The 10,314-nt window shown below is 40.9% G+C and overlaps 1 protein-coding gene and 1 long non-coding RNA gene across 2 annotated transcripts; both read right to left on the bottom strand.

The window, feature by feature from the left end:
* Positions 1–350: 350 nt before the first annotated feature.
* Positions 351–3,533, bottom strand: LOC118427629 (toll-like receptor 13). The gene is made up of 2 exons (XM_035837508.1): positions 2,504–3,533; positions 351–2,459 (listed from the first exon to the last, which is right to left on the bottom strand). Exons 1-2 carry the CDS (start codon positions 3,520–3,522, stop codon positions 1,013–1,015), a joined length of 2,466 nt encoding a protein of 821 aa, XP_035693401.1. The 5' UTR covers positions 3,523–3,533; the 3' UTR covers positions 351–1,012.
* Positions 3,534–3,580: 47 nt separating this feature from the next.
* LOC118428183 lies at positions 3,581–7,792 on the bottom strand. The gene is made up of 3 exons (XR_004832621.1): positions 7,394–7,792; positions 4,810–4,909; positions 3,581–3,930 (listed from the first exon to the last, which is right to left on the bottom strand). It is a non-coding gene; the product is annotated as an uncharacterized LOC118428183 (long non-coding RNA).
* Positions 7,793–10,314: the final 2,522 nt, after the last annotated feature.

Raw genomic sequence — 10,314 nt, 5'->3', positions numbered from 1 at the left:
CTGTAATTCACTTTGTCTTCTCAGTACCAAACTTTCACGGTCTGAGAAAATTGAACTTCTTCTCGGAACTAAATGTTCACGATGGCAGCATGTGAACATAAAAAAGAACATAAATGAATTATTTGTTATCTGTAATGATAAGTTCATGTTACAGTCGTCACCGTGAAAACCGTGAACATAAAAGTACAGTGAAAAAATCAGGAATTACAGTAACTAAAATAATTCTGTAGTACAGTTGTCATACAAGGGAGACATAAATCATAATCACCTTGAGGAAAAACTGCAAAAAGAAAACCACAAATTTTCAAGCTTTACAGTAAACTGTATGTCAATTTTCTTTAATTCCTAACTTGTTTCGCTAAATAAGAAAGTAACTGTATAATATTAGCTGTTAGGAATGCTCATAATTTGAATATAGTTCTTAAACATTGTATAGCATTTGTATTGTGCAGCTGTATAGGGTGTATACTTTGATTATCATATAGTCAGAGAATAGACACAATGTACTGTAATAGCATGAACTGATGATGTGTGTAAAATGTGCTTGATATCTACTCTGATAAGATTGTGTATATCTACAGTTTTGTACAGCTTTATCAAATTAATAGATTAATAAAAGACTTCATTTCTATTGCCTGACAGACGTCTACAAGGATACAACTATAACTGGCTTTGTGTTAATATGTACAAAAGCATTAACATAAGTAATTTACATTTCACAACAAATGATAAAGTGAGACATTGCCATCAAGTGAATTGACTACCATAAACTGTTTTCCTTTGTTGACAACAAACTCAAGGCAACGTTACTTGATGTAGGAACATTATCTAAACAGTTGAACCTAATCTCCAAGCAGATCCTGCATGGCATAGGACAGTAACATAAGCTGGGGAAGGAGTGTAGCCGGCAGACTCAGCATCAGCATTGAAATACATCAGCATTGAATTACATCAGCAGGTATATGGTCGATCTTGTACACTGACTTGTTTTGTTTACAGCAACGTCATTGACTTAAGCATTGACGTCATGATCAAGTGGCCTGTGTGTTCTTAGCGCAACACGGAGTCGTTCCCAGAACAGATCCCTGGCCTCTGGCTCCTCGGGCCACTCCAGATAGGTGTTCCTACACATCACCCTCCTGAGGGAGTGGTACTTCGCCAGCCGTTGAGCCGGAATCTGTTCCAAGAAAACCACAATCAAACAGTCCACGTGCTCCTCAAATAGACGGTACGTGGCCATCTGCATCTCAAACCTGCACCAGTCACTTTCCAGGAAGTCCCGTGTGATGACGCAGATGGTTTTGCGGCTTTCGTAGATCGACTCGGCGATGTTGTCTACGATAGGTGCTCCTGGTTGAAAGTCCCGATCACCCAGACAGAGACGGAACTCTGGCGGATCCCCTCGCTCCAACTGTGGAAGGAGCTGGTGGATGACCCAGGCGCTGTCGTTACTGTTGTGTGCCAGAAAGGCATCGTACGTCTTGGGGTTCTCCTCTTCTTCTTTTATGAGTTCATACTTGTTAAACTTAGCCCGGAGTAGGAACATGGCGTATCGTCCGTACCAACGGTACCGATACGCTAATAATGTGATGGTCACCATCAAGATCAAGATTGTACAGCTCGATCCTATTGCCATGTAAACGCTCAATTTGGACCTGCAGCCAAGTTTTTCAAAGTTGATGTCAATGAGAGGTTTGTTTCTCAAGGTTTTTGGTGATGCACATGTGTAGTTTTTGTAGGCTTCGAAGTAGGCACCCTGTACCCCTGTGGTAGCATTCATACTTGAAGCTACCCAGTCGTGGAACCATTCTATAGCACAGGTACATGATAGACTGTTGCTGTAAAATTGTAGTGCAATCAATGACTTCAGGGGACTGAATACCGAACTAGTAAGGGTAACAATTCCATTGTAACTGAGATCAAGATATTGCAGGCTAGCTTGTTGTCTAAATACACCTATCGGGAGAGCTCTGATTGAGTTAGACCTGAGATACAGGTGTCTGAGGTTGGTCAACCCTGCAAAGGTATCTCTTGTGAGATGGCTGATCGTGTTTCGTGACAACTGCAAGTATCTCAGGTGTGTGAGATTTTTTAGGATACTGTTTTTGCCAGTCTTGCTTTCCAATGAGATCAGTCTCTGTGAAATCAATGAAAGTAGCCTTAGAGATGTCAAGCCGTCTAAGTAACCGTCAGGAAATATTCCAGTGTACATTTGATTAACAGCATGCAGTTCAGTAAGGGAGATCAGATACCGAAACGGGGAGGGTCGAATGCGTGTATCTCTCCCCAGGTAGTTGTTGTTTAAACTAAGCACTTTGATAGAAAACAAGCCATAAAAGGCGTCTGGATCAATTGTCTTAATAGAATTGAAACTCAAGTCAAGTCGCTGCAAGTTATAAAGACCTGCAAAGTTATTGTTTTGGAGAATCTTCAGTTGGCAGCTTTGAATTCGTAGGTCTGTCAGATCAAGGAGGTTAAAGAAAGTGATTCTTTAACCTCCTTGGTCAGATTGTGAAGTTTGGACAAAGAATTTGGCGGAATCTTTTGCAAACGACGGTTGGCGGACAAGTCTAGATTCTTTAAGGACATGCCTAACACACCTAAGGCATGAGAGGGGATGTACCTTAGATTGTTTGTACCTAAATTCAACTCTTCAAGATGATACAAACCATAAAAGGCATTGTTCCTAATCATTTCTATTCTGTTTCCATTCATCCGCAGGATTCTCAACTTTGGCAGCGACGCAAATGCCTTGTCTCTGACTATACCTATGAAATTTGAATCTAAGTTTAATTTTGTCAAATTTGCCAATGGCTCGAATAATTCTGATGGTATTTCATGCAAGCTCACATTGTTCAACGCTAGCTCTTGAAGTTGGCCACAACCAGCAAACACTTTAGATGATAGTCTTTCAACCGGGTTTACTCCAAAGGAAAGAACCCGCAATGTAGGTAAGAAAGCAAAGAGATAGTCTGTTAGTTTGCTGATGTTGTTATTGTGTAGAGAAAGGTAGATGACTTCTTCATTTAAGAGTGGAGAGAATGTGACATTTGTCAATTCAGTTAAAGCATTATTCGTCAAAGTCCAATTCGTGATCCCCAATCCCCTTGTGTTGTTAAAAATGGCAAATAAGTCTTCTGTTGTCAACCGGTTGTTAGAGAGACCAAGTTGTTTTATACTTGCGAAGGGCTTCAGGGCTTGTGATATGTTGATCAGATTGTTACTTCCCAGATTAAGATGAGTGAGGGAATGATTCCTCATAACCTGGAAGGACTCTGCCTGCAGAGATAGATGCAAGTTTCCAGCTAGATTTATAGTATTCAGATTGGCCAAAGTTGCAAACGCTGGCTCTAAGTGAATGCAAGACAGTTTGTTGTAATTTAGATTCAAGATGTTCAAAGAGAGTAAAGGGTGCAGAGATGCAGCAATTGATGCTGTGCTTTTGAACATGTTTCGATCTAACTGTAACCTTTGCAGGGAGGACAGGGATTTAAACACACGTGAACTTAACACGGTCAGCATATTCGCTCCTAGATTCAACAGTCGTAATGATTTCAGCTTCCAAAGAATTCTTCAATGTCACGTATACGATTCCTTGATACATCCAAGAATTGGAGGTTATCCATAGCACCAAACGAATCATTATAGAGAGTCGCTATGTAGTTGATAGAAAGGTGCAATTCTTTTGTTTGTCGGGGAATTAATAGAGGAACATGTCTGAGACCCTTTTTAACACAAGAGAATAGTGGAGTTTTGTACGAACACCATTGCCCTCCCCTTGTAGAAGCAGACATGCAGACCTCATGTGAACATACCACCAACAGCAAAGTCAGGCTGGCTGCCTTCATGATGCTTCGAATGTGCGCAGGTCGTAATCTGTCGCCAGGAATACTCAAATACAGTTGAAAAACTTGGAATCAATGGTGAAACCTGTAACAAGTACGAGGATAGCGTAATCACAAATCGTAGTCATGAAGTACATTTAGTAAAGGTCGTGGGTAATGTGGGTTGAAGGACGAATAAATGTCCCATGAAGGTAAAGACAAGTATGGCGGTACGCGGTGTACAGCTGGTTGACTTTCTTACTATTTCTGTGATAAGATTCAATTTCCATTCATTCTTCTTCTTCTGTTTTCACTGCGGTTCGGGGGGGGGGGGGGTTTCTTGGTCGCTTGGACAACAATTGTCAATGGTGGCCAAGTTCGGTTGAATAATAAGGAAAAGGAAACGAATGGAGAAGTGCAGAACAAACAATACAATGAAAGGAGAACATCCAGCTACTAGTAGGTTTCCATTGCTAAATCCTATCATTCCCTTCGCAAAAAAAGGTTTTGTTTGTGGTACCGTTTGTGTGTTGTGAAGTTATAGATGGACACATATGATACTTGACCGGTGGGTGGGTAGGGGTCAGCAAAACAGAGGTTAACCTTCAATAATGGGCCCCCTAACGGCTTTCTAAGGCACTGCAGCAGAACTTCCGTTTTTTATATCTCGTGCTCTGGACATGCTATGCATTGTGGTGATTTTTTTTAATTGGTAGATAGATATTGGGGCAGGAAGTAAGTGCTTCGGGTTGGGACAGCTTTTGTTTACTATATGGGCCGATCGCGATTTTGTGTGTTTCAGATTTTGAAATAGAACAATTCAAGAAGTGATCTCAATATGCTAAGCCGTATAATTCAGTAAACAAAGATCTGATGCTTGCAGTTTCAACAACCATGGAAGACATTTTGTAGATGAAAATTATGATACAATGATCATGATAGTCAGTATAGTAAAGGGAGGTCAAAATCAGTGAAGACTACTCACCTATGCTGCCAGGCTTTGAAGATATGCGGTGTACAGGATCTCCAGGCATGAAGACATGTTTGATTAGAACTCGTGTAGACCAAGCGACGTCTAACTCCAACTTTGGAATGAGGGGAGGAAATGCAAATATGCAGAACAGAAACAGGATATGATTACCTGCATGTATGCAGGTATGGTTTTGATGCTGGTGGAAACTTTTCGGTAGCCGGGGATGTAGGGCGCTGTATCTCGTGAACGGATGGTGCGAGCACGACGATTTTTGGTACGTGGGTTGGGGGTGGTAGCCTGACACTCAGGTGTGATTTTGGGCCTCCTGGCGCTTGACCTTGACATTGAAGGTGGCATTTTTGGTGTTTTTGGGGCACTTTTGGCGCTGTGTGTCCGGAACGATACGCGCGATTGCGACGATTTTTGGTGCATGGGTGGGGGGTTGTTGCCTGTTGCCTAGGATTGACTTTGGGCCTTGTCGCGTTTGAACTTGACCCGGCAGGTCGAATTTTGTGTCCGGGAGGGGTGTTTCCGGAGTTATATCTTCTGAACGGCTGGTGCTGGCGCGATGATATTTGGCACATGTGTCGGCGGTGGCTGAATAATGCTCAATTTTGATTTTGGCGCCCTTGGTGCTTGAACTTGACATTTTAGGTTACCTTTTGTGCGGGCACGGGGCGTGCGCTGTATCTCCGGAACGCAAGGTGCCATTGTGTTGCCATTTGGTACGTGAGTTGTTTGTGGTGTCCTGGTGGTCAGGTTTGATTTTGGGCCTCCTAGTGCTTGAACTTGATACTGTATAGGTTGACCCTGTTTTAGTGTGGTTGGGGCATCCTCCCAATATCTGCTTGGTTTTAAAAACAGATTATGGTTGGGTGTAGAACCATCATCTGGCCTGGGCCACCTTCAATGTATCAGGTTACTTAGTGGCACTGACAGTTTGCCAGATGACGGGAGTGTGCCAGATTATATATCTGTTGGTCAGGTATAATTGGAGTTTGCTTATTACTCTTTGTGGTGTTTCTAGAGCTGTATAGTACTGAGTTTTAAGTTCCGGTACAAGTTCCTTTACCCTGTTGGCAATCATGGTTGAACTTGAACTTAAACAGAAGAAGATGCAATTTTCTAATGTGGAGGAGAACTGTATAGAGTGTGGGCATAAGAGAAAGGTATGTGTATGATTTGTCCTGTGTTTCTTTTTGTTTCTTTGGTAATGCCATTTCCATACTGTATACATGTAATTTGTTGTTTTGGGCTAGTCATATTCGCTTGGTTTTTGGGCCTGCTTAATCTATGGTACAGGCAGGGTTAAGTGGTGGAGGCTTAGCTTTGTTCTGTTTTGAATTCAGTATCGTTTGTTGCATTTTGTCGCGGCAAATATATGATGAAATTCCCCTTCTAAGCAACTGCTCATTGGTTTGCGGGGATGTTTGCTGGGTGTTTGCTCTGACTACAACAGCTTCTGAACTTTTCAAAGCTTCCATTGCCAGCAGCTTGCCATCTATAAATGGGATTGACAAGGACATTTTTCATAGTAAATTGTGCTGTTAAATTTGGCTTAGATACTACAGGAGATTTAGGTTTGGGTTGGATGGATTGAATGAAAATATCATACCACCCTGGGGACTAACTGTTGCTGCTGCATGGGGGCTACCACTATTCATATTGTCTAATGTCTATGGAACTACAGATAAAAGTATCATTGGTCAAATTATGCGAGTAACATTCCGATGTCAAGTGAATAACACCCCAGAAATAAATCTTTAATGAATATCATTGGAAGAACACAAACCAAGGAGACTTAGCAGCTGCATTAGGTCAGTACATTGAAATAGGAAGATATTAGTATATCATGTGACAGAGTAAGTACATGTGCATGGGCCATCTGAGACAAAAAAAGGTAGCGTCTCAACAACTTCAAAGTACTGTGGTTGGTTACATACTTAAGAAATCCAAAATAAGTAATGTTCACCCATGTCCAAACTTACAAATTCAGAAAAGGGAATTTCAGAGTCAGACTTTTGCATGGTGCACAACCAACACGGTAAAAAGCTCATTTTTCCAACCACGTACCACAGACAAAAAGGCAAAAATACACAATAGGTCTACAGAAACCCAATACATTTCATGCAGGCCTGAGGTCTACGAACTCTTGTTTATTCCTGTTTTCACTTGCAGTTATCTGTACTTAACTTAACAGGTAGGCATTTTCAAGTCATAAGACATGCTACATGGAAGATGTGTATAGGTGTACATTTAGACACAATCATCACATTTCATTAGGAAGACGACATTCAGGGCTTTAACAATTACCGCATATAGATGTATTTGTTAGTCTCTACCAGACTTACTACGCTGGTTGTTATGGGGAGAATAATTTGCCAGGAGAGTTTTGCTACCAGAGGAGTTTATACTACTATATCTACGCGACTCAACCTCTGCTTGGACAGTAGTATATTTCAACATCAACAACAATAGTAAACTATATCGAGGCACATATTGGACTGTAGCATCCAGAACACATTTGGAACAATGTCAAAATTAGGCATATACCAGTACATAATAAATACCCGCTGTCCATTTACCATGTACATACCTGAGTTATTGTGCCGATTCGCTCAACCTCCAGTGAAAGTAAAGCCTCGACAAGCAAGATACCCAACTGACGTCATCTACTAATCCTAGCACCAACTGGATTACTGCCCACTACGATATAGTTATTTACTTTCAGCCACGTGGGTATTTTGTACATGTATGTAGTTCTGCTATTGCCCTTTATGCTGTTTATTGTTCTGCTTTAAGAGACGTTCGTGGCTGGCACTAACCTACAAAGTAAACTAAAACTGTTTAACTGTGACTGAGGAAGTCTTCCTTTTTCGTGCATCATTGTCATTGGCTGAGGCTGACGCACTGTGTACGGAATGTGAACATTGTGCATCATCACCGACTCTAATCTGAATCAAATGGGGCCTAGACAAAAGGGGATATTGTTCTGGGTATGCAGAAAATACATCTATGAACTAGAAAGGTAACATTTGCAAGCAAATACAGAATGTTTACCTTCACATGGTCTAGCCTAACATTTCTACATGGAAATTGGGGAGAGAGCCATGGAAAAAATTGGCTTCCTTCAACGATATGTATTCAAATGTTTAAAAAAAACTTTGAAATCCATTAAGGTGGGCTCCCACTGCACTCGCGTCACGCTTGCGTCGCTTCGGGGTTCGACAACGCAGACGTAACCCCGCGGCACCTAGAGGTGACGCGAGCGAACCTAGAGGTGACACAAGCAAACCTAGAGGTGACACAAGCAAGCGCGACGTTTTTTTTTGGAAGTTAAAAAATAACGCAAGTGGCAAGATGCCCCAAGAGTGACCCAAGGGTGACACAACAGTGACCCAAGAGAACACAACAGTGAAACAACAGTGACGTCAACATGCCTTCAACAGTATCAAGTTATATTTTGTCTATTTTGCACCAAGTATCAAAAGTAAACATCATTTTATTATTGAAAAGCTATTTTGGATACATTTTGGATATCATTTTACAACAGTTTTTCAGTTACAACAGTGACCCAAGAGTAACACAACAGTGACACAACATTAACAGTGACGCCAACATGCCTTCAACAGTATCACGGTTATATTTTGTCTATTTCCTATTAAAACGTAGGAAATATCAAGATTTTTCATTTGTGAAATATGCAAATTAACACACACCATTACACATACTTGTTGCAAAACACATAAGCGATGGAGTCAAATCTGGTATATGGTTCGTGTCCATTTATTTGGGTTACTTCTTTTACTGTAAAAGTCTTTCAAGGTTATCATATAACATAAGTAACATTCATAAGCATAAGCATCATCACAAGGGAAATTATTTCATTATAAATCTCATTGTTAGGCATTTTCATCATTTTACAGTGATTTTTCATACATTGACAACGCTGCGACTTCCGATAACCTGTCAATTTAGTCTAGAAACGCAACAGTGACGCATGTCAGTGGGAGCGCAACAGAAAATCGGCGAAAATAACACAACAGTGACACAATGAACGAACCCCGAAGCGACGCAATCGTGACGCGAGTGCAGTGGGAGCCCACCTTTAGGCCACAGCAAGTAAATTTTATGGATGACATCCTCTGCAGTTTGCAAAAATAGTGCAATAGGGCGGAAAAAAAATGGGTGAAAAAAAGGTGGCATCATTTTCAAAAATAGGCACCATAAAGTTGTGATGACTGTTGTAAAAAGAAATAAAGGGACAAAACGTGGTATCAGAACCAAGAAGGCATTCATTCCTGTATTTAAGACATGTACTGGTGTAGTAAAAGTGACACTAGTGTGGTAGACTGGCATCACCAACAAAGTTGGTAACCACACTATCCAATAAGTTTCATTTCTACAACTACAGTCTCGGGTACCTTAGAAGTGTCCCTTCTACAAGTACAACTATAAGCCTACAACACAACATATTTGCTCTTCTTGGTATTTTATCGTCATGTTGACCATCCCTGCAGAAGGAAACAAGTGCTTTTAAAAAGCTGGCATTTTGCCAAGGTGTGTGAACGTTTTTTTTTTCTAGTTATTAGAACGTCATATAATAGAACAGAGTAACTAAACCTGATATGGGCACATGGAGAGATTCACAAATATGCAAATGACTTTATGTCCAGAAATATGAAAATGAATTTGTTTAGTGAAACTTTTTGTCATATCGCATACAGTATGCAGTTATTTTCGAGAAAATCAGTTTGTTCTTGTGTAATTCTGTGATATAGATGTTGCATGGGCATTTTATGGAAAGTTAGAACGACATATATGCAGAGTATCGCACGTCTGACGGTTCGTTCATTCAAGCATCCCAACAGCGAAAAAATGCAGAAGTAGAACAGGTGCAACGGTGAGTTTTAATGTTCTATACAAACGTATTGTTAATTAGTATTTCAATGGATATTCAAATTAGTACTTTAATGGATGTAAAAAAGAAAAAAAAAGACAGTTAAAAAGATTCCCTCCACTGCGCTAGAGCGAACATGCTGAGGAAACATCAGTTTTAACAGGTATACGAATGTTCGGCATAGATTGAACAGGTCCGTTCATTCCAACGTCGACTACTCTGGCCACAAGGCATTTTGCCGCTAAGGCGGCAAAATGCAAAAGTTCTTTTTTTTCCTGAAATCAGGCGAAATTTAATGCGCACGCTGATGTCATCCATAAAATGTACTTGGTGTGGCCTTAGTCTCGTGCTCCGATTTGGTGCAGAGCGCGCGCGGCGAAGTTCAGTGGAAGTTGAATACATATATATAAGTTAGATTTTGTCCTTTCCGTCATTGTCGGTGCCGTCAAAATGGGTGCGTAAATGTAGACAATTATTTTGCAAAAATACTACAGAAAATCAGCGGGTGTTTGCAGACGGTGCTGGTTTAGATGATGCACAATGTAGTTCCTAACGCCTGCCGGCGGCTAGAGAGAAGCGACCGGTCGAACCCGCCAGCATATGTATGTAGGAAAATC

Source organism: Branchiostoma floridae, chromosome 1 (assembly GCF_000003815.2).
Source record: "Branchiostoma floridae strain S238N-H82 chromosome 1, Bfl_VNyyK, whole genome shotgun sequence".
NCBI lineage: Eukaryota > Metazoa > Chordata > Leptocardii > Amphioxiformes > Branchiostomatidae > Branchiostoma > Branchiostoma floridae.
The sequence above is the reverse complement of the archived record's forward strand: the minus strand, read 5'-3'. Positions and strand labels throughout refer to the sequence as shown.

Bases quoted from the DNA above. Each gene is read 5' to 3' on its own strand.
- LOC118427629 (XM_035837508.1), bottom strand. From the start codon at position 3,522: ATGCTGACCGTGTTAAGTTCACGTGTGTTTAAATCCCTGTCCTCCCTG. The intron at 2,460-2,503 runs CAAGGAGGTTAA...CCTTGATCTGAC, and splicing joins TCCAAACTTCACAATCTGAC to AGACCTACGAATTCAAAGCT.